Here is a 25,095-nt window from a genome sequence, read left to right on the forward strand (position 1 = left end):
AGGTGTAACTGTGTTTTTAATGCCTTACTAAATCATAACTACTGCTGAACAATCGTTCTGGCACTGAAAAACTAATTTGATATTTGTCAAATATCAATTTCTTCCATAATGATAAAAATGTCATGGTTTTTAATAGAATGATTTTTTTTTTAAGTTTGTTTATGATATTTCAGCTTTTACCTTAATCCCATGGGTACGTCCCAAAATTTATTTCGGTCTCTGTAAAATGATTTAAAAAGTTAAGGATAATCAGTAATTTTTATTTCCTAGTTTGCTGCCTGTGAGAACTCTTCAATATTATTGGCTGTTTAGCCAGCTTGACGACATCACTGTTGCTGGACATTGGAGATCCTCTAGATTTGGCACCAGATTCAAATTCACGTCGGGAGAGGTGAAATCCATGCCTCAGAGATCGCTAGATCTTTATGGGCAGCCTTCATCGAGGTCAGTGGCATGCACTATTCATCATCATAGGTAGTCCCTTGGAATTGAGGAAGACTTGTTTCCATGCTTAGCATGAGTTCTCAGGTGGTTGTACAGACCAATACAAGAACCACAGTCTCTGTCACAGGTGGGACAGACAGTGGTTGAAGGAAAGGGTAGGTGGGGAGTCTGGTTTGCCGCACGCTCCTGCTGCTGCCTGCGCTTGATTTCTGCATGCTCTCGGCGACGAGATTTGAGGAACTCAGCGCCCTCCCGGATGCACTTCCTCCACTTAGGGCGGTCTTTGGCCAGGGACTCCCGGGTGTCAGTGGGGATGTCGCACTTTATCAGGGAGGTTTTGAAACGTTGTCCTTGTAACGTTTCCGCTGTCCACCTTTGGCTCGTTTGCCGTGGATGAGTTCCGAGTGGAGCGCTTGCTTTGGGAGTCTCGTGTCTGGCATGCAAACTATGTAGCCTGCCCAGCGGAGCTGATCAAGTGTGGTCAGTGCTTCAATGCTGGGGATGTTGGGGATTACTTCGCTGCTGAACACAAAATCTGGGCCAATACTCCAGCTGGGGCCTAACCAGAGATTTCTAAAGGTTTAGCATAACTTACTTTCTTTTGTACTGTATTATAAAACCAAGTATCCCGTATGCATTTTAACAACCTTATCAACTTGTCCTGCCCCCTTCATAGATTTGTGTATGTAAACCTCAAGGTCTCTATGGTCCTGCACTCCATTGAAAATTGTACCATTTATTTTATTCGTCCTCCAAAAAGCATCACTTCACATTTCTCTGCATTAAATTCCATTTGCCACGTGTCTGCTTATTTCACCAGTCTGTCTATGTCCTCCTGAAGTTTGCTGCTATTTGCCTCACTGCTTACACCATTTCCAAGTTTCGTCTCATCTGAAAACTTTGAAATTGTTTACGCAAGTCGAGGTTATTAATATATGTCAAAAATAGCAGTAGTCCTAATACCAAACCTTGCAGGACACACGCCACTGTAGACTTCCTCCAATCTGAAAAACAATCGCTCATCACTACTCTCTGCTTTCTGTCCCTTAGTCAATTTTGTACCCATGTTGCCACTGCCCTCTTAACCCCATGGCCTTCAACTTTGTTAATGTCTATTTTGTTATACTTTATCAAGCACCTTTTGAAAGACAATATACACATCAACCACACTACCCTCATCAACCCTCTCCATTACCTCATCAATGAGCTCAATCAAGTTAGTCAAACATGGTTTGCCTTTAACAAATCTGTGCTAGCTGTCATTTATTAATCCATGTTTTTTCAAGTGATAATTAATTTTGTCCAAGATAATTGTCTCTAAAAGATTCCCCGCCACCTATGTTAGGCTGACTGGCCTGTAGTTACCGGGTTTATCCCTCTCCTCTTTTTTGAACATGGATGTAATGTTGGCAACCCTCCAGCCCTCTAGCATTACTCCCATATCTATTTTTATACTATCCAATTTCTCCAGTACCTCCTCCTTTACTATGACATTGGCAGCATGCACTTCTTTAGTGAAGACAGTTGCAAAGTATTCACTTTGTACCTCAGCCATGCCCTGTGCCTGTGGGGCAGAGCGCTAACGGAGGTGTTACACGCCTCTCTTAGGGTGCAAGACCGGCTGAGCAACTGAAAATCCCAAGCTAAACAGATAGCCTCTGAAAGGATGGGGGGGAAACCTGAAAAAACCCCACCAAAAACATTTGCTATAAATAACTCATGCCACCGCAACATAAATCGCAAAAAATATAAAATAAAAAACAATCACACTTACCTGAGGTTGACATTACTTACCTCACTGCAGCTGCTACAGCTCGGATCACCAGCTTTCACAGGCGCTCCCAGCAGGGCACTTTACGAAGCGCTACTGATCGGGCAACAGGCAAAAATCAAGCCGTTGCTGCAACTAGGGAAGTAGTACACTGGCTCCCCTCTTCTGGGTGGTAATGCTCCACGCCCCATCAAAACCAGCACCAAAAGTCCCGGCGGGGCACTGGATGCTAGCCACCTGTCCGGAAATACTTACCGTCGCCATTGCCACCCCTCCGGAGCACTAACAGGGGCAGCAAAAGACCGAAAATCCAGCCTGTTATGCTTAGAAGACTTAAATATTTCCTTTTATGTTACACACTAATCGTTACTCATAAACTCTCTTTACCCCTCTTATGTCCTCTTTCAGTTCTCCTCTGTACTTTTTGTATTTTGCTTGATTCTCTACTCTATGAATCTGACATTCATCATAAACCTCCTTTTGCTGTTTCATTTTAAACCCTTATGGCTGGAAATTCAGTATAGCCCCGTTTAAGGCGGTGACACCGCCTGGTCGCTAACTTTAGTGCCGGGTGATGTTTAATGCCTCCAATTCAATTTTAGCACCCCAAGAGAGGAGTCGACCGCGAAGTGAAACGTTCCACACTCCTCTTAGGGCGCTAACCCTGATTCCTGGGGCAGTAGTGCGGTATCGCAACTGAAATTTTGGCGGTAGGAATCTGGCATCCCAGTGCCTAAAGATGAGATCTGATGGACTACCTGAAGACTGGAAAAAAATGGACTGGAACTCCTTTGACGACTGTTGCATAACAATCAAGGTGAAATAAGTGCACAATAACGAAATGGAAATTCAAAAATCGAAACTTATGGACACCTACCTGCTCAGCTATCTCCTTATCGCCCTGGGAGATTGGGGAATGCCTGCATTCCCAGTCGCGATTAGCGTCAGGCAAACCCAATGAAGTTTGCGACCGCGGCGCTAACGAGGCGTTGCACACACATCTACGCCACCAAGTGGATGGCGCTAGAGTGCACAATGCTAACTGTTAGCACCATCGGTGAACCTCTACTAAGGATCCCGGGAGGTGCTGCTAGCGCGACGCTCGGTCGATAGGAGCTTAGCGGCCTGTGAGCATCCCTCTCGGGCACTAATGGGTGGTGCTAAGCAACTGAATTTCGGCCTCATATCTTTAGTCATTCAAGGAGCTTTAGCTTTGAATGTCCTTACTTTCCCCCTCGTGGGAACATGTCTAGTCTATACCCGAACTACCTCCTCTTTGAAGGCCTTCCATTGCTCATTTACTGTTTGACCTGCCAATCTTTGCTTCCAATCCACCTGGGCCAGATTCCTTTTCAGCACACTGAAATTAGCCTTCCTCCAGTTGAGCATCTTCGCCTTCGATCTTTACTTGTCCCTTTCCATAACTACTATAAGCCTAATGATATTGTGATCACTGTTTCCCAAATGCTCTCCCACTAAAACATGCTCTTCTTACCCCACTTCATTCGCCAGAACTAGATCCTGAAAAATCCTTAGAGTCAAATCCATTGATTTGGCATTCAATTATGGAATTACATTAAGGTGACATTTAAAAAGGTCTCCAGTACATTTACAACAGTTTGACAAAGAAATTTCAATTGAAGAACATTGGAAATGTCAAAAAAAGATGCAAAGGATTGAGGGGAGGGAAGAACACAACCGCAATGACAAAAACCTCAAGACCTGCCGTGTGAATACGGCAGAGCAAACATCCGAGAAGAGCTCAGCTCATTGCGGCTGAAGAAAATAGCAACTGCAGGAGCATCTGCCAACCTTTCCCTACTTCATGAGAAATCCAGGCAAGTCTGTCAATTCAACGTGGAGGCATTGAGCAAAGGACTGCAGGTTTTGGGTGACGATCTGAAAAGGTCAATTTCAAACAATTCACAAAGTATAGAGGGCAGCATTTCGGAAGAAGTAAATGGTGAAAATTATTAAAATTTTATCTTCTGAAATTATAAAACCTTTTAGCAGCTGAAGGGAAGGTTTTCTCTATTCGTTATTTGTAGCAAAATCATAAACATGTTTACTATACACCAGATTACCACTTTGCTACACACAGATAATATTCACCCAGCGTGTCAACTTAGATGAGTTGGTAATGCTCTCCTCTGAGTTGAAGATCATGTATTAAAGCCTTACTAAGGCCTTGAGCACATAATCTAGGCAGCCACTTCAGTGCAATACTCAGGGAGTACTGCATTGTCAGAAATGCTGTATTTTGGATGAAATATTAAACCACGGCCATATCTGTCTACTCAGCTTGATGCAAAAATCCCATGGTACAATTTGAAGAAGAGCAGTGAGTGCTTCAGTCCTGGTCAATATTTCACCCTCAACCAACCCCATCAGAACCAGATGATCTGATCATTGAATTATTTTGTTTGTGAGTCCTTGTTGTGCACAAATAGGCTGCTGGTAATTCATTGGCTGTAAAGTACTTTGGGACATCCTAATGGCATGATAAGGCACCAAATAAATGCATGTCGGCAGAACAATTGGTCAGAAAAGATAATACACACCTATAAATATGTTATGAGACATTCATGGGAATGGAAAATACAATTTGGCTGTATTAATTTATTTTCTTGTTATTAAAATTTGTCAAGAAACATCAGCAGTAATTTTAAACTCAAGATTAGGCAATTACACATTTTATTTTTACCTGTCCTGTGAAGTCAGTGAAAAATAGCATAGTTGAGAGAAATGCTGTCCATCCGATGAGGTGACTAACACACAAAAAACGATAATGAGAAGGCATATTGAACAGAGCTTTAACCAGGGACTTTAGGGTTATACGTTTCAGTTCCTAAAAACAAATATAAAAATATATTAGTGCAGCTAAATTCACTTTCACCAATAACCACTCCAATCTGTGTAAACTTTCCCAAATCCTCTACAAAGCGCTACTGCGCAAGTTGTGGGGGCAGTTCTGCTGAAATACAAAAATATTTTATGGAGATGGAAGCCATGTGTGTGATATAAATAGAAAACACATCTTTTCCTATCTTCATATGTGATTATCTGTTCCATGGTTTGAGTAATTATTTCTTCAGTTTATAGTCTCAATGGGCTGATATAATTGTGTGAGGTCAAATAAAAATGTCTTTGGAATTAAAAATACATTTTCAGAGAGTTTTCTCTTCTTTGAAGTTTTCCATGATATTTAAAAATAATTATTTGTATCCTTGCTAACTCTCTAAATACATGAAAAGTTTTTTTTTAAAGAAAATGCAGTATGTGACATATTATTGAAAATGCCTTCTCTATAGATACATCAAGTGGTCCCATCATGGAAACCAAACAATTATGAAGAAACCTTTAAATTGATTTAGAATACAATGATCCTTGAATAAACTATTCAAAAAAATATTCCCTGTATTTTAAAATAAAACTCACACTAAATCATAATTACCTTTTCCTCTGGTGGTTTAATGGAGTCGATTTGCGATTCTCCCACCACTGACAAAGATCTTGGCTTTTTAAAACCTGGATCATGGTGACCATCTGCTGGACTCTCAATGGTTCCATAGTCAGGATTATTATTTTCCAACAAACATGATTTCTGAAGATCTACATCTTGATCAAATGGAATTTCCGGAATGCTAAACAGGTGTATTATTAGAAATATAGTGAAAATAGTTGTTGCGAAAACGTAAATAACCTGATATTCAGATCCTAAAATACGTCCCAGAAAAGTGTTTTTCCATTCTATGGCACCAGCTAGGTAGCCTACAGCACCTCCAAGGCCTACAGAAAGAGAAAGCAGTCATTAAAATGTATCGAAAGGGAGCAATTTGTGTCAAAGTAATTGCCACTGTTTAGCCCAGCAGTGTCATCATCAGTATCCGGTTCCAAATAAGTTAGAGAACAATAATAAGTTCCTTCACTCATTTTTTTTTAAACAGTAGGTGATGGTGATGCATTAGTAAACTAGCTTGGGGAGATTGCTAAATCTGACAGCCTAAGGGACCTGAATTAACAGAAAACAAGAATACATGGAATTTGAGTTATATGTATTAACTCAGCCATCACCCACTGTTGTACTCAGCAACTCCCCAAAGCCCCACCAACATTGTTGTTTCAATAAAAATAATTAAAATATTAAAATGTTAATTATAAGTTTGATTTTCAAAACGCAGAGCCTTATTCAGCTCACAGATTTTATTCAAACTCATGTATTTGAACTGGAATGCACGCCACCCAACTTACTCAATATCTCAAAAAGATGAATGACCACAGGAAAAGTTTCCAAAATAAGAAAGAACTCAGAAATTGCCCCCTGTCCCCTAAAAATAATTGAACATTAGCTCCAGGATCTGAATCTAACATAAAATGAGCGATTTTCAAATGCTATCTGACCATTTCATGCCTGAAAAACAGATGACCAGCAGTGGAAAAACAATCTTCTTCTTGAACACCCGAAGCCCACCTGATGCAATTTTCTGAAAATAGGTGAGCAGCATGCCCACCTGGTTCTGATTGGTCTCTATGTCGATAGAATGAGATGAAGTAATAAGAATGGGAGGAGGCCTGTGTGGAGATTAAACACTGGCTGTAATTCATAGAATCATAGAATAGTACAGCACAGAAGGAGGCCATTGAGTCTGCGCCAGCTCTTTCGAAGAGCAATTCCGTTAATCCCACTCCCCTGTTCTTTCCCCATAACCCTGCAATTTTTTCGTATTTAAGTATTTATCCAATTCCCTTTTGAAGGCTACTATTGAATATGTATCCACCACCCTATCGGGGAGTGAATTCCATATCCTAACCACTCGTTGCATAAAACAGTTTTTCCTCATGTTACCCCTCTGGTTCCTTTGCCAATCACCTTAAATCTGTGTCCTCTGGTTATCGACCCTTTAGCCATTGGAAACAGTCTCTCTTTAGTTACTCTATCTAAACCCTTCATAATTTTAAACACCTCTATCAAATCTCCTCTTAGCCTTCTTGCTGTAAGGAGAACAACCCCAGCTTCTGCAGTCTGTCAACATAACTGTAATCCCTCAACTCTGAAATCATTTAGTAAACTCACCAAAGTCTTCACTCCCTTCCTAAAGTGTGGTGCCCAGAACTGGATACAATACTCCAGCTGGGGACTAACTAGATTTTTTATATAGGTTTAGCATGAACTCCTGGCTTTTGTACTCTATGCCTCAGTTTATAAAGCTCAGGATCCCATATGCTTTATTAACTGCTTTGTTAACCTGTCCTGCCAACTTCAACGATTTGTGCATTCTCAGGTCTCTCAGTTCTTGCAACCCCTTTAAAATTGAAAATGCAAATTGAGGACCGATGCTGTTGTTGGTGAGTACAAAAGGGCAGAGCATGCACTGTGCACACTCCGTTTATTTACTAAGTGGTAAATGGTCTGACCAGTCGTCCTTTAAAGGGACCACTTGTGCCTATGCCACAAAAGGGCACCAAACCTTGTTTTCATTTCCTTTCAGAGTGGTCCTCCTGGCTTTACTCAGACACACTGGGCCCAAGTTTCCATCCTCTGTAAGAGCGGCGCACCTCCATAAAGTGCGCCGATTTTCTGGAATAAAAAGGGCGCCGAAAACTTACCTTGTGATTCTCCGGTCTCCTCAGGACGTCTTCGTGCTCAGCGTGGTGCAGCACAAGGGGCCGGGGGAGGAGCCAGGTCCCTGCGCTAAAAACAGTGCCGGGACCTCTGCACATGCGTGCTAGAGTGTGCGCGCATGTGCAGTAGCTCCAGGCTCCCGAGGCTGCGTGGGAGGGGCCCGAAGCATGCCGCCTCGTGCCCTGGTCGAATGGGCTCCCAGGGTGAAGATCGGACTCGGGCCTCCCTCCCTCCCACCCATTCAGCTCCCGTTCAAGTCCCGCTTCCCCCCACCCCCTCCCTCCCGTTCAGCTCCTGATCACCCCCCTCCCTCCCTCCCGTTCAAGTCGCGCTTCCCCCCACCCCCTCCCTCCCGTTCAGCTCCTGCTTCCCCCCTCCCTCCCTCCCATTTCAGCTGTTCCCCCTCCTCTCTCCCCCTCCACGTCCTCGGTGGGGCCCGCCCGCCTGGCATCTTGCTGGGGGCAGACCCTCCCCCCGAAGTGTTCGGCAGCCCGGCTTTGACATCCTCAGTGGGGCCCATTCAGCCTCCCTCTCCTCTCCTCCCGCTCTCCTCTCTAACCCCCCTCTCCTCTCCTCTTCCCTCCTCTTCCCCCCTCCGTTTCCCTCCCTCCCCCTTCCTCTCCCCCCTCCTCCCCGCTCTCCCCCTCCCCCTCCTCTCCCTCCCTCTTTCCCCCCTCCTCCCCTCTCTCCCCCTCCTCCTCCTCTCCCTCCCTCTTTCCCCCTCCCCCCTCCTCTCCCCCTCCCGCCCCTCCCCCTCTTCTCCCCCCTTCCTCCTCTCTTCTCCCTCTCCTACCTCCCTCCCCCCCTCCTGCCCCCCACCCCTCGCTGTTAGAAACACAGAGAGACACTGACCGAGAGAGAGAGAGAGACACTGACAGAAACAGAGAGACACTGGTGGGGGACCCATCCCAGCATGCTGTTGGAGGGCTCCCGGTGCTGCAGTTGGTGATTAGAAACGTAATTTTTTATTTATTGATTGATTTTTTATTATATTTTTAATTTTTAATTTTTTAATTTTTTAAAATTGATTTATTGGTTGATTTATTGATTTATTTATCATTTATTATTGATGATGGCTCTTTATTTGTAAAAGTGAAGTGTTTAATATCTGTAAATTCCCCTCCACCCCCACCATCTCTCGTTCCCTACGCCTGATTTATATGTGTAGACAAGGTTTTTCTGAGCATACAAAAATCTACACTTCCTCCATTCTAAGTTAGTTTGGAGTAAGTTTTCGCTGCCTAAACTTGTAAAACAGGCGTAAGTGGCTGGACACGCCCCCTTTTGAAAAAAAAATCTGTTCTAAAATGAAACTATTTTAACTCACTAGAACTGGAGCAAACTAAATGCCGAGAATTGCAATTTCTAAGATGCTCCATTCTAAACTAGTTGCTCCAAAAAAATAGGAGCAACTCAGGCCAAAACTTGAGCCCACTGTACTGGTGCCAATCTGTGCTTCACCCGTCTGAGATTATATCCCCTCTCCCTGGCCCAACCTGCTGACTGGCTCAGTATAAGTCCCGCCTGAACTCCCACCCTCTCACAACTGGCGAGCTGTAGTGGAGCATTCGTTTGGTACCTGCAGGTCATTGGTTGCATTCAAATGAGGCATGAATCTGAAAATGATTCAGGCTCCCGATGCCAGCTGCAGGTGGGTGGCATGGCCAATCCACCATTTTCACACATTTTTGGCAGAAGTCGAAAATCCCTCCCAATAACTCACTAACCCTGACAGGTTTTGGCATATAGATGGTCACAACATCCCTAGATTAGATACAGCCTTTGGTTATCTGCACCTGCAATCCCTTTTATATGCACATATTCCAACAGATTTTTTACATAGTATTACATAATATTAATAGCACAGAAACAGGCCTAGGCCCAACAGATCCATGCCGGTGTTTATGTTCCACCCGAGCCTCCTCCCATCCTTCTTCATCCAACCTCATCAACATGTCTTTCTATTCCTTTCTCCCTCAAGTGTTTATCTAGCTTCCCCTTAAATGAATCTATGCTAATCGCCTCAACTACTCCTTGTGGTAGCGAGTTCCCTCTTTTACTCTGTGGGTAAAGAGGTTTCTCCTGAATTCCCCATTGGATTTATTAGTGATCAATTTATATTTACCTGTTCTTATTCGAAATAGTGCCATGGGATCTTTTATGTCCACCTGGTTTAACGGCTAATCCAAAAGATGGCAGCTCTGACAGTGCAGCACTGGAGTGTCAGATTTTTAAATAACTTTTTTCCCCTCACTTTCCTTGTTGATTTTAACAAGACCCCATATTATGATTGTATTCCGATTATACCAGTGGGAATTCAATTACAGCAATGGGAATTTTCCACTTCCCACAAAGGTCATTCTTGAGGACGAGTGAGATTGCAAATTTGAGGGTAGTTTTATAATGTGAATCAACATCCACTAGGAACTGGGTTGTAGCTAATTAACTTTATTTCATGTAGGACCCTCACAGCATTTTGTTTCAGAGATGGATTCAAACCCTAGTTCCAGGAGGCAAAAGAACAGAGATAACTGTCATGTATGTACATGCTATTTGTAGCCACCAGATGGTGTCATTGTTGGAGGCCACTGAGCAGCATGCACATGGTGCTGCTCTAGCATAAAAGGCCAGCCATTTGGTGAGTCAGACACTTTGGGACTAAATAAAGCACAAGCAAGATCGTACCTTGCTTAGTTAAACAGTACTCAGTTTGAACCTTTATTGCATACATAACATTTGGTGACGAGAATACAAGAACCTTTGTTTGCAAAATGAGCACGATTGGATTTTTAAAGCTATTCGTGGAGGGAGAAGATTGGGCAGATTTTGTGAGCCATTTGAACCAGTACTTCGTGGCCAACAAAATGAAGGGGGTCGACGATGCAGATCGGCACCAGGCCGTGTTTCACGCTGTGTGCGGTTCAAAGATTTACAGTCTGATAAAGAATCTACTCATGCCAATGATCCAACAGAGAAAACATGCAAGTAGTTGTGTACATTGGTATGGGAGCACCTCAAGCCAGACGATGGCATCATCATCTCCAGATACAAGTTTTATACACACGTTCGATCAGAGGGCCAGAGCGCGGCGGAATTCGTTGCCGACCTGAGACGTCTAGCGGGACCGTGCAAGTTCGGGACGGGGTTGGCTGACATGCTGCGGGACTTCTTTGTTATCGGTATCAACCACAAGGTGATTCTGCGCAAACTTCTGGCTGTGGAGGAGTTGGATTTAAAAAGGGGCACCCAGATTGTTCAATCGTGTATGACGACGGACTGGAGTTTAAAGCAAATGTCAGTGAAGAACCGAACCTCGGCAAGTACTGTAAGTGCAATTGATTCGGCGTTTCGCAGAACGGAACATGGCAGGGCCTATCCTGCTGCGTTCGCGAAACCTGTGGCTGCCTAAAGTCCCCAGCGGGAATGTATCCGACTTCTCCATGTTGGCATTGTGGGGGAAATCATCGCCACCAGCAGTGCCGATTTAAAATAGTTGTAAAGGCTGTCTGAGTGTGGGGCATCTCCAGCGCAAGTGTCCGCAGATGAGCAAGCGAGCTGCAACACACCATGTGGAGGATGAGAGTCAGACTAGCGCGGATCCGGATACGCAATCCAAGATGGCGGAGGAGGAAATGTATGGACTGTACTCTTTCATAACCAAGAGTAAACCAATTTTGATTAACGTGAAGTTTAATGGGATACCGGTATCGATGGAACTGGACACAGGGGCGAGTCAATCGATCATGAACGAAAGGGCAGTTAATAAGCTGTGGGACACTAAAACTGCGAGGACCAGGCTGAGCCCTGTTAATGCCAAGTTGTGCACGTACACCACAGAACTGAGAAAGGTGATTGGCAGTGCACAAATTAATGTGTTGTATAATAGTGCGGTTCACGAGCTACCGCTGCGGATTGTTTCAGGCAATGGCCCAACGCTGCTTGGCAGGAGCTCGTTGGAGAAAATCAGGTGCGACTGGAATGACATAAAGGCGTTGTTGTCGGGGGAAGATACATGTGCCCAAGTATTGAGCAAGTTCCCCTCGCTGTTCGAACCGTGTATTGGCAACTTCACGGGAGGTAAGGTGCAGATCCACGTGGACTCAGATGCAAGACCCGTCCATTATAAAGCTTGGGCAGTGCCGTATATGATGAGGCAGAAGGTTGAAATTGAACTGGACAGACTCCAGCGTGAAGAGATCATATCACCGATTGAATTTAATGAATGGGCCACCCCCATTGTTCCTGTGCTGAAAAGTGATGCCACAATCAGAATCTGTGGAGACTGCAAGGCTACGATCAGCAGGGTTTCAAAACAAGATCAGTATCTGTTACCGAAGGCTGATGACTTGTTTGCGACGCTAGCCGGAGGGAAGTTGTTCACAAAACTGGACTTGACGTCGGCCTATATGACGCAGGAGATGGTCGAGATGTCGAAAAGACTTACATGCATTAACACGCACAAAGGACTGTTTATTTCTGTTTGGAATTCGCTCGGCTGCAGCAATATTCCAGAAGGAATATGGAAAGTCTGCTGAAGTCCGTTCCCAGAACCGTCGTGTTCCAAGATGACATCCTGATCACCGGTTGTGACTCCAAGGAACATCTGAACAACCTGGAAGAGGTTCTCCTGCATTTGGACAGAGTGGGACTCAGACTTAAACGCTCGAAGTGCGTCCTCATGGCACCGGAGGATGAATTCTTTGGGAGGAAAATCGATGCTGATGGCAGCAGTCCTACTGACGTGAAAACCAAAGCCATCAAGAAGGCACCCAAGCTGCAGAACGTGATGGAGCTGCGTTCGTTACTGGGTCTACTCAACTACTTTGGTAACTTCCTACCTAAATTGAGCACCTTACTTGAACATGCTATTGAGAAAAGGCAACAACTGGGTGTGGGGCACATTGCAAGACAGAGCTTTCGAGAAAGCAACCAATCTGCTTTGCTCGAACAAGCCGCTGGTACATTATTACCCATGTAAACGTTTAGTTTTGGCCTGTGACGCATTGTCATATGGAATTGGTTGCGTGTTACAAAAAGCCAATGAGTCAGGGAAACTTCAACCCAGAGTACTTAAGGAAGTGGCCCTAGAAATAGTAGATGCATTGGTGGTCATTTTCCAACATTCCATGGACTCTGGTTCAGTTCCTATGGATTGGAGGATAGCTGTAATCCCACTTTTTAAAAAAGGAGGGAGAGAAAAAACAGGGAATTATGGACCAGTTAGCCTGACATCAGTGGTGGGGAAAATGCTGGAATCAATTATTAAAGTTGTAATAGCAGCGCATTTGGAAAGCAGTGACAGGATCAGTCCAAGTCAGCATGGATTTATGAAAGGGAAATCATGCTTGACAAATCTTCTGGAATTTTTTGAGGATGTAACTAGTAGAGTGGACAAGGAAGAACCAGTGGATGTGGTGTATTTGGACTTTCAAAAGGCTTTTGACAAAGTCCCACACAAGAGATTAGTGTGCAAAATTAAAGCACATGGTATTGGGGGTAATATATTGACATGGATAGAGAACTGGTTGGCAGACAGGAAGCAAAGAGTAGGAATAAACGAGTGGGTGACTAGTGGGGTACCGCAAGGTTCAGTGCTGGGACCCCAGCTATTTACAATATACATTAATGATTTAGACGAAGGAATTGAATGTAATATCTCCACGTTTGCAGATGCCAGTAAGCTAGATGGCAGTGTGAGCTGTCAGGAGGATGCTAAGAGGCTGCAGGGTGATTTGGACAGATTAGGTGAGTGGGCAAATGCATGGCAATTGCAGCATAATTTAGATAAATGTGAGGTTATCCACCTTGGTGGCAGAAATAGGAAGACAATATTATCTGGATGGTGACAGATTAGGAAAAGTGGAGGTGCAACGAGACCTGGATGTCATGGTACATCAGTCATTGAAAGTTCGCATGCAGGTACAGCAGGCAGTGAAGGCGGCAAATGGCATGTTGGCCTTCATAGCGGGAGGATTTGGTATCGGAGCAGGGAGGTCTTACTGCAATTGTACAGGGCCTTGGTGAGGCCACACCTTGAATATTGTGTACAGTTTTAGTCTCCTAATCTGAGGAAGGACATTCTTGCTATTGAGGGAGTGCAGCGAAGGTTCACCAGACTTATTCCCGGGATGGCAGGACTGACATATGAAGAAAGACTGGATCGACTAGGCTTATATTTACTGGAATTTAGAAGAATGAGAGGGGATCTCATAGAAACATATAAAATTCTGATGGGATTGGACAGGTTAGATGTAGGAAGAGTGTTCCCGATGTTGGGGAAGTCCAGAACCAGGGGTCACAGTCTAAGAATAAGGGGTAAGCCATTTAAGAGATGAGGAGAAACTTCTTCACTCAGTGAATTGTGAACCTGTGGAATTCTCTACCACAGAAAGTTATTGAGGCCAGTTCGTTATATGCAAAAGGGAGTTAGATGTGGCCCTTATGGCTAAAGGGATCTAGGGGTATGGAGAGAAAGCAGGAATGGGTACTGAAGTTGCATGATCAGCCATGATCATAGTGAATGGTGGTGCAGGCTCGAAGGGCCGAATGGCACCTATTTTCTATGTTTCTATGTTTATATTACAAATGTGGCCATATCAAGTTGTGAAGAGTTAAAATGGCTGTTTTGAACATGCATTGAAACACCTTTGAGATCTTTGTTTTGTACTGAAGTAAGAGTTGAATGATGTGCCAACCTTAAAAGTATGAGTGAGTTTTACTCCTTCATATTTACTTTTATTTGTTCTCAATTTTTTTTAGTCTTCATCTTGTGATTAGTTTCTCATGCTATCAGTGTCGATATTGTGTGGTACATTATTTAATAGCATCCATCCGATATAAATCGTGTACTGTATGAGAAATAAACAAAGGACACATACTGAGAAGCAGTTGGTTCATTAAAATTATAAATTCCTATTGCAGCCACCACAGCATGTACGACTCAATGGCTTATCTTTCAATGCCTGAGGTCTATCTTCTATAACAAAAATGGAATGTGAATAAATTACATTAAAACAAACATCTTCCAGTCTCATAATGTTGTCCAACTATTGTCAACTTACATTACATGATTGATGTAGGGGTGTTTGCAAGTTGATGCTCTAACATTCTGTGGCCCACAGTGCCAGGATATGCAATTGTGCTGCATCGTTTGCGCCTCCCCTTAGCACGCCATGATGTTGCAGCCCAGCATTCCACTTTCCGGGAGGCGATAACGACTTCTCGCCCAGGGCACGGGGCCGTTACCACCTCCCGCAAAATTAGCGGAGGTGCTAATCAGTAGCGCCCGGGGCCACTGGGCCGGCGATGACGACGTCATCACTGTGCGCAAAAACCCGTTTTTGCCCTGCAGCGAAAATTCGGTAGCGCCCGGTGAGGCTGCCACGGCCAATGCCGTCGCCAGCCACGCGGATCACGAACCGGGCTTCAGTCTGCTCGTGGGGCGAAAATTAAAGGAGGTGCGGTACCAACATTTAAAAAAGGGCCATCTTACCATCGCAGCCTTGCCCTCTTTAAATTGCGGGATCCTTGCTGCGATGTTGCAGCCCGACACTCCGCTTCTGTGCCGGGCTGCTGCCATGGCACCCCGTTCCCCAACGGGGAAGTAGTGGCCCCTTCTCCCCGATGCAGAATCCGCAGCGTGCCCTCTCCTTTAACGGAAGGGGAGGGCCCTGTGTTCCCGGCAGCGCTATGCGGCTCTCTGCGTAGTGCTGGAAAATTCCCGCAGTTAGCGCCCCAGTCCCACCCGAGAGGAAGTCGAGCATGCAACATTGCACTCCACTTCCACGGTGGTACCAAATTTTACCGCCCAGTTTCCAATCTTGGTGATGAAGTCAGGTGAAGATGCTACACTGATGCTTCTCTCCAGGGTAGGAGAGAGGGATAAAAGTCTCACTGAGTCACCACAGTCCCTTCGTACACATCCCCTACTGCTTGGTTTAAAAGAAACTTTGTTTATTCATCTGCTCAACCAGGAAACAAGCCGTTACAGTCCTACGTCCACACTTGTAAAGGGTTTGTAAATGGTCACTTATCACCGTGATCTCACAGTCTGGCCACTGGGTTCTCACAAATCATTTGAAATGTTTTCTTAATTTTTTTAATTTGCCATTTTATTTCTCCAAAACTGAAATGTTTAATGTCCAAATTAATGGTTGAAATATCTCTTAACAATATGTATACATTTTCCATTGAGTTGTCTTTTGTGTCTTCAATGCATTCATTAAAGTTTTCAACTGATGGCTTCAGTTACTTCCAAAAGCACAGTCTTGGACTTGATAATTTTGCCCACAGCTGCAACTTTGGGAGCTAAACTTGGATTGTGCAGTCTTAACATGTGTAGTGTCCCTCATTTCCCAGGATGCATCAGTACTGTTTAGTCAGTTGTACTGATGGAATATTTTCTTAGCTTCCAGCATTTTCTGTTCAGTAGCTTTTTCTCAAGTAATTTTGAAAACTATGACACATTTCAAAAGCTTTATTGAGGTAAAAAATACATTTAATGTTTTTTTTTAAATAACTGTATGGGTGTATATATGTGGGTGTGTGACAGAGTGAGAAAACAATGACAGTTTACTAATCACACACCTGTTTTAGCTTTATTATTCTGTTTTATTAACTTTATCAAGTGTATTAAGCAATGGGAGAGAAAAAGAGGCTGGGGTGAAAGCAAGTGAGATACAGCGGAGAGAAACAATCTTCCTTTATTTGATTTTACTTCAGATTTCAAAAAAAGTAGCATTTGAATTTAGAAGCCAGAAACATTATCTCACCTGTGTTTTGTTAATAGTAATAATAATAATAACTTTTATTTATATAGCGCCTTAATGTCCCAAGGCGCTTCACAACAGTGTTACAAGACAAAACAGATAAATGTGACACCAAGCCACAAAATAAGAAATTAAGGCAGATGACCAAAAGCTTGTTTAAAGAGGTAGATTTTAAGGAGCATCTTAAAGTAGGAAAGAGAGGTAGAGAGGCGGAGAAGTTTGGGGGTGGGGGGGAGTTCCAGAGCTTAGGGCCCAAACAGCTGAAGGCACTGATGGTTGAGCAGTTATAATGAGGGATGTTCAAGAGCCCAGAATTTGAGGAGCGCAGACATCTTGTGGGGTGTGAGGCTGAAAAAGATTAGAGATAGGGAGGGGGAAGGCCATGGAGTGATTTGTAAACAAGGATGAGAATTTTGAAATCGAGGTGTTGTTTAACCGGGAGCCAATGTAGGTCAGAAAGCACAGGGGTGATGAGTGATTGTGACTTGGTACGAGTTAGTACACGGGCTGCTCAGTTTTGGATGACCTCAAGTTTACATAGTGTAGAATGTGGGAGGCCGGCCAGGAGTGAGTTGTAGTAGTCAAGTCTAGAGGTAACAAAGGCATGAATGAGGGTTTCAGCAGCAGAACAGCTGAGGCAGGAACGGAGATGGGCAATGTTATGGAGGTGGAAAAAGGCAGTTTTAGTTATGCCGTGGATATGTGGCTGGAAAATCATTTCAGGGTCAAATATGACACCTAGGTTGTGAACAATCTGTTCACCCTCAGATTGATGCGAGGGAGATGGATGAAGTCTGTGGTTAGGGACCGCAGTTTGTGGCGGGGACCAAAGATAATGGCTTCGGTCTTTCCAATATTTAATTGGAGAAAATTTCTGCTCATCCAGTACTGGAGTTCGGACAAGCCAGCTGACAATTTGGTTCCCAGCAGGCCTCGAGAGAAATGGTAGAGAGGCAGAGCTGGGTGTCGTCAGCGTACATGTGGAAACTGATATCTCCAAGGGGCAGCATATAGATGAGAAATAAGAGGGGGCCAATGACAGATCCTTAGCGGACACCAGAGGTAATGATGTGGGAGTGGGAAGAGAAGCCATTGCAGTTGATTTTCTGGCTATGATTAGATAGATAAGAATGGAACCATGCGAGTGCAGTCCCACCTAGCTGGACGTTGGTGGAGAGATGTTGGAGGAGGATGGAGTGGTCAACTGTGTCAAAGGCTGCAGGCAGGTCCAGAAGGACGAGGAGGGATAGTTTACCTTTGTCACACTCACAAAGGATGTCATTTGTGACTTTCATGAGAGGCATTTCGGTACAATGGCAGGGGCGAAAACCCGATTGAAGGGATTCAAACATTGAATTCATGGAAAGATGGTCATGGATTTGGGAAGCGACAATACACACAAGTACTTTGGACAGGAAAGAGAGGTTGGAGATGGGTGATAGCAAGCAAAGTGGGGCCGAAGCCATTATCTTTGGTCCCCGCCACAAACTGCGTTCCCTAACCACAGACTTCATCCCTCTCCCTCGCATCAATCTGAGGGTGAACAAGATTGTTCACAACCTAGGTGTCATATTTGACCCTGAAATGATTTTCTAGCCACATATCCGTGGCATAACTAAAATTGCCTTTTTCCACCTCCATAACAAAGTGAGGCGGCGGCAGTCGGCGAGAGGCGGGGGCAGCGTGCATTGGAGAGGCCGACAAAAGGCGTGCTGGTACAGCTCCAGCCGGGAGAAAAAGCAAAAAAGTAGAAAGAAATCAAAAGGTGATGTCACAGCCAAAGGGGTAAGTGATTGGCTGGTGATTGGTGAGTAGCTTTTCTTTTTCTTTTTTATATCAGTAAGTAACCCGTTAACATTGTTGTCTTTTTCTTTTTTATATCAGTAAGTAACCTGTTAACATTGATGTCGCCAAATTAAGTGTATCGAAGGGTTAAGTCATGGCAGGAGAGCTGTGAGGGTGGATTCACTCTGGAGCATCCACGATGCTGAGAATGACGTGAGTAGCACGTGTAGCGAGTTGGTCTTACCGCAGGTGAAGGGTCCACAGCCAGCTAGGGAATGGAAGACCAGCAGGAAGAGCAGTGCAAGGAAGGTAGTGCAGGGGTCCCCTGCGGTCATCCCCCTGCAAAACAGATACACTGCTTTGAGTACTGTTGAGGGGGATGACTCATCAGGGGAGGGCAGCAGCAGACAAGTTCATGGCACCGTGTCTGGCTCTGTTGCACAGGAGGGCAGGAAAAAGAGTGGGAGAGCGATAGTGATAGGGGATTCAATTGTAAGGGGAATAGATAGGCGTTTCTGCGGCTGCAACCGAGACTCCAGGATGGTATGTTGCCTCCCTGGTGCAAGGGTCAAGGATGTCTCGGAACGGGTGCAGGACATTCTGAAAAGGGAGGGAGAACAGCCAGTTGTCGTGGTGCACATAGGTACCAATGACATAGGTAAAAAAAAGGGATGAGGTCCTACAGGATGAATTTAAGGAGCTAGGAGCTAAATTAAAAAGTAGGACCTCAAAAGTAGTAATCTTGGATTGCTACCAGTGCCACGTGCTAGTCAGAGTAGGAATCGCAGGATAGCACAGATGGAATACGTGGCTTGAGCAGTGGTGCAGCAGGGAGTGATTCAAATTCCTGGGCATTGGAACCGGTTCTGGGGGAGGTGGGACCAGTACAAACCGGACGGTCTGCACCTAGGCAGGACCGGAACCAATGTCCTAGGGGGAGTGTTAGCCAGTGCTGTTGGGGAGGAGTTAAACTAATATGGCAGGGGGATGGGAACCAATGCAGGGAGACAGAGGGAAACAAAATGGAGACAGAAGCAAAAGACAGAAAGGAGAAAAGTAAAAGTGGAGGGCAGAGAAACCCAAGGCAAAAAACAAAAAGGGCCACTGTACAGCAAAATTCTAAAGGGTCAAAGTGTAATAAAAAGGCAAGCCTGAAAGCTCGGTGCCTCAATGCGAGGAGTATTCGGAACCCAGGACAGGGCTCTGAGCTAGTTAGAGTAGGTGAGAGCGCAGATGAACAGGGACCCAAGAAAGAATGCAAAAGGCAGGAGGTAACAGAGCAGAGTAGCACTGGGGTAAGTGTAAACCACAAGGTGAGAGGAAGGGACAATATGTATGAATATAATGGGGCTGCAGGAGGGGTCAAAACTAAAAATCATGGTTTAAAAACTAGTATTAAAACACTCTATCTAAACGCACGCAGCATTCGAAATAAAGTAAATGAGTTGACGGCACAAATCATTACAAATGGGTATGATTTGGTGGCCATTACAGAAACATGGTTGCAGGGTGGCCAAGACTGCGAATTAAACATACAGGGGTATCTGACGATTCGGAAAGATAGACAAGAAGGGAAAGGAGGTGGGGTAGCTCTGTTAATAAAGGATGATATCAGGGCAGTTGTGAGAGACGATATTGGCTCTAATAACAAAATGTTGAATCATTGTGGGTGGAGATTAGAGATAGTAAGGGGAAAAAGTCACTGGTGGGCATAGTTTATAGGCCCCCAAATAATAACTTCACGGTGGGGCAGACAATAATCAAGGGAATAATGGAGGCATGTGAAAAAGGAACGGCAGTAATCATGGGGGATTTTAACCTACATATCGATTAGTCAAATCAAATCACACGGGGTAGCCTTGAGGAGGAATTCATAGAATGCATGCGGGATTGTTTCTTCGAACAGTATGTTACAGAACCTACAAGGGAGCAAGCTATCTTAGATCTGGTCCTGTGTAATGAGACAGGAATAATAAACGATCTCCTAGTAAAAGATCCTCTCGGAATGAGTGATCACAGTATGTTGAATTTGTAATACAGATTGAGGCTGAGGAAGTAGTGTCTTAAACGAGCGTACTATGCTTAAACAAAGGGGACTACAGTGGGATGAGGGCAGAGTTAGCTAAAGTAGACTGGGAACACAGACTAAACGGTGGCACAATTGAGCAACAGTGGAGGACTTCTAAGGAGCTCTTTCATAGTGCTCAACAAAAATATATTCCAGTGAAAAAGGGCAGTAAGAGAAGCGATAACCAGCCGTGGATAACCAAGGAAATGAAGGAAAGTATCAAATTAAAAACCAATGCGTATAAGGTGGCCAAGGTTAGTGGGAAACTAGAAGATTGGGAAAATTTTAAACGACAGCAAAGAATGACTAAGAAAGCAATAAACAAAGGAAAGATAGATTACGAAAGTAAACTTGCGTAAAACATAAAAACAGATAGTAAAAGCTTTTACCGATATATAAAATGGAAAAGAGTGACTAAAGTAAATGTTGGTCCCTTAGAAGATGAGAAGGGGGATTTAATATTGGGAAATGTGGAAATGGCTGAGACCTTAAACAATTATTTTGCTTCGGTCTTCACAGTGGAAGACACAAAAACCATGCCAAAAATTGCTGGTAACGGGAATGTGGGAAGGGAGGACCTTGAGACAATCACTATCACTAGGGGGGTAGTGCTGGACAGGCTAATGGATCTCAAGGTAGACAAATCCCCTGGTCCTGATGAAATGCATCCCAGGGTATTAAAAGAGATGGCGGAAGTTATAGCAGATGCATTCGTTATAATCTACCAAAATTCTCTGGACTCTGGGGAGGTACCATCGGATTGGAAAGCAGCTAATGGAACGCCTCTGTTTAAAAAAAGGGGGCAGCCAAAAGGCAAGAAACTATAGGCCGGTTAGTTTAACATCTGTAGTGGGGAAAATGCTTGAAGCTATCATTAAGGAAGAAATAGCGGGACATCTAGATAGGAATAGTGCAATCAAGCAGACGCAACTTGGATTCATGAAGGGGAAATTATGGAATTCTTTGAGGATATAACGAGCATGGTAGATAGAGGTGTACCGATGGATGTGGTGTATTTAGATTTCCAAAAGGCATTCGATAAGGTGCCACACAAAAGGTTACTGCAGAAGATAAAGGTACGCAGAGTCAGGGGAAATGTATTAGCATGGATCGAGAATTGGCTGGCTAACAGAAAGCAGAGAGTCGGGATAAATGGTCCTTTTCGGGTTGGAAATCGGTGGTTAGTGGTGTGCCACAGGGATCGGTGCTGAGACCACAACTATTTACAATATACATAGATGACCTGGAAGAGGGGACAGAGTGCAGTGTAACAAAATTTGCAGATGACACAAAGATTAGTGGGAAAGCGTTTGTGTAGAAGACACAGAGAGGCTGCAAAGAGATTTAGATAGGTTAAGCGAATGGGCTAAGGTTTGGCAGATAGAATACAATGTTGGAAAATGTGAGGTCATCCACCTTGGAAAAAAACAGTAAAAGGGAATATTATTTGAATGGGGAGAAATTACAACATGCTGCAGTGCCGACGGACCTGGGGGTCCTTGTGCATGAATCCCAAAAAGTTATTTTGCAGGTGCAGCAGGTAATCAGGAAGGTGAATGGAATGTTGGCCTTCATTGTGAGAGGGATGGAGTACAAAAGCAGGGAGGTGTTGCTGCAACTGTACAGGGTATTGGTGAGGCCGCACCTGGAGTACTGCGTGCAGTTTTGGTCACCTTACTTAAGGAAGGATATACTAGCTTTGGAGGGGGTACAGAGCTGATTCACTAGGCTGATTCCGGAGATGAGGGGGTTACCTTATGATGATAGATTGAATAGACTGGGTCTTTACTCATTGGAGTTCAGAAGGATGAGGGGTGATCTTATTGAAACATTTAAAATAATGAAAGGGATAGACAAGATAGAGGCAGAGAGGTTGTTTCCACTGGTCAGGGAGACTAGAACTAGGAGGCACAGCCTCAAAGTACGGGGGAGCCAATTTAAAACCGAGTTGAGAAGGAATTTCTTCTCCCAGAGGGTTGTGAATCTGTGGAATTCTCTGCTCAGGGAAGCAGTTGAGGCTAGCTCATTGAATGTACTCAAATCACAGATAGATAGATTTTTAGCCAATAAGGGAATTAAGGGTTATGGGGAGCAGGCGGGTAAGTGGAGCTGAGTCCACGGCCAGATCAGCCATGATCTTGTTGAGTGGCGGAGCAGGCACGAGGGGCTAGATGGCCTACTCCTGTTCCTAATTCTTATGTTCTTATATCACGAGGTGCAACGCTGAGGGACCAACACGTGGTGTCTAACAAAGGATTTGATTGGGGTAAAGCCAGCAGGGTTCTTTTAAAGGAGACCTGCAACCAACTGAACTTAAAGAGACATTGTATGCATGGCAATCAATGTAACGGACCGATTAAGATTGTGAACAAAATGTTGTTGCGAGATGTCGGTACTATTCCTAATGTAAAGAACAAAATGTTGTTGCGAGATGTCAGGAATAGAGTGTCCCCAAAAGTAGCAAGCGAGCGAATTCGGGAGGGTAAAGGTGCTGATCCTGATGCCCTGCCCCAAATGTCCCCACAAGTTTGGACCAGCGACCTCACAAGGGTGAAGGCACTGATCCTGATACCCTGCCCTAGGTCTATCGCACGCTGCAGGCACCCGATGAAACTATTCGCCACGGACCTGGAAACGAAAACGGTGCCAATACGCGCAGTCGGCGGCCGTTGCCCACCACCCGGGTGGAGACGGTGCAGCCCCCAGACCCAGTCACTACCTCGGCCATGTCCGGGAGCAAAAGGTCAGAATCAATGAGTTCCTCAAACGGGATCTGGAACAGCCAGGTTCCCAACACCATTAGAGAGTAGGCAGAAGATTCTGCAGCCCTCAAAGGAGGACAGGGAGGCCACACACATCTGTGGCTCTGTCCACCATTAGGCAATGGCAAAGGCCCTGATTCCTGGCTAGGTGAGTGAACCAAGTCCACCCTGCTAGCAGTGGGTGCAGCACCACTATCAGATGACTAGGACCCCGTCCGGTTGCTCTGGAACCTGCTTCCTCGCATACCTGTACTTCTACCTCAGTACTGACCATGATTAAACCATGAATGCAATCTACCCAATCCTGGCACACGACTGCAAAACATAACGAATGTAAGTCACCGAATAAAGGTGTCATGATACAAACTGTAACTTCCTTTCTTTGTACTTGCATTGTGTCTGATCCTGTATGTTAATGTAATGGGCCTGCTGCACGATCTCACTGTGGGGGGAGGGGGGAGGGGAAATGGTTGTTTATAGCCATGGACACACACATGGATGACACCCAGAACCCACTGGAACCTCCACTGCATCATCGAACCATCCGAATTGGTAACCACTACCCGACGTTGTGGCAAAAGGACTTGGGGTCTAAACAGGGAGAGAGCCAAGCCAAAGCCCAATCAAGATGCAAGGGCTATTGGCACTTAAGTCTAGGGAACACTAAGCCAGAGCACATAGTGCAAAGGTAATCGGCATAAAGGACTTGGGGGAGAGTGATGTTATATATGCAGACTATAGATACACTCTCTGTGTAGTCACTGTATAGTTGCATAAGATGGAGACTTGTTACCTGATGTACTATCAATAAGATTTGCACTATATATATACTATGCTAGCACCACTAGAGGGTGCAACTGGTGGAAACCGGGGTTTCCTGCCTCTGTGGCAGAGGCTATCCACCAGAGGGCACTGCGGTGGGAGACCTGAGGGTCACCTGCATAGGTGTGCAGGGCCCAGTACAAAAGGCTGCCCACCATGCTTGTGCCTCACTCTGGAGTTACGAATAAAGGACCAAGGTCACTACAGTTTGAGTACAACACATTGCCTTATGGAGTCATTCATAAGTGCATTACAGACATAACAAACAGTATCTAAGGAGAGAGAACCATTAACAATGTCGGCCAACATGGGAGCCAAAAAAGGAAGTTGGATGGTCAGCAGTTTAGTGGGAAAATTAATTAAGTTAACAGAACAGTTCAATGATAATCGCTTATAGCTGTGAGATAGAAATTCTAATTTGTAGTATCTATGAATCAGAGACAGAACAAGGGAAAGGCAAAAATGGAGGGAAATGCAGTTTCTTTACTGATTATAATTTGATTTGTATTATTTTTAAAGTTGAACTTTGAAAGCAAAGCTACTTTGAAGGAAACATACGGGAGAGGAGGAGAGAAGGAGGAGGGGAGGAAGGAAACTGGTTGAGGTTGAGGGAGCCTCTGGCCTCTCGCCACTGGAAACAGCCTTCCAGTCACAAAAACACCAACCATTACCCTTTGCTTCCTGCCTCTGAGACAATTTTGGATCCAACTTGCCACTTTGCCCTGGATCCCATGGGCTTTTACTTTCATGTCCAGTCTGCCATGTGGGACCTTATCAAAAGCCTTGCTAAAATTCATATAGACTACATCAAACACACTACCCTCATTGACCCTCCTTGTTAGCTCCTCAAAAAATTAAATCAAGTTAGTCAGACATGACCTTTCCTGAACAAATCAATGCTGACTGTCCTTATTTAATCCATGTCATTCTAAATGAAGATTTATCCTGTCCATCAGAATTGTTTCCAATAATTTTCCCACCACCGAGTTTAGGCTGACTGGCCTATAATTACTCAGTCAGCCCTTTCTCCCATTTTAAACAAAGATACAACG

The 25,095-nt window shown here is 44.5% G+C and overlaps 1 protein-coding gene across 1 annotated transcript in view; it reads right to left on the reverse strand.

The window, feature by feature from the left end:
• slc45a2 (solute carrier family 45 member 2) overlaps positions 1 to 25,095 on the reverse strand; it is an 88,714-nt gene that overhangs the window by 61,530 nt on the left and 2,089 nt on the right. Inside the window, exons 3-4 of the mRNA XM_070860117.1 lie at positions 5,670 to 6,004; positions 4,920 to 5,063 (exon numbers count right to left, since the gene is read on the reverse strand). Of these exons, the coding sequence (XP_070716218.1) occupies positions 4,920 to 5,063; positions 5,670 to 6,004 (479 nt within the window). The remainder of the gene's footprint in view (positions 1 to 4,919; positions 5,064 to 5,669; positions 6,005 to 25,095) is intronic.

Source organism: Pristiophorus japonicus, chromosome 2, assembly GCF_044704955.1.
Source record: "Pristiophorus japonicus isolate sPriJap1 chromosome 2, sPriJap1.hap1, whole genome shotgun sequence".
In the NCBI taxonomy this organism is placed as follows: domain Eukaryota; kingdom Metazoa; phylum Chordata; class Chondrichthyes; family Pristiophoridae; genus Pristiophorus; species Pristiophorus japonicus.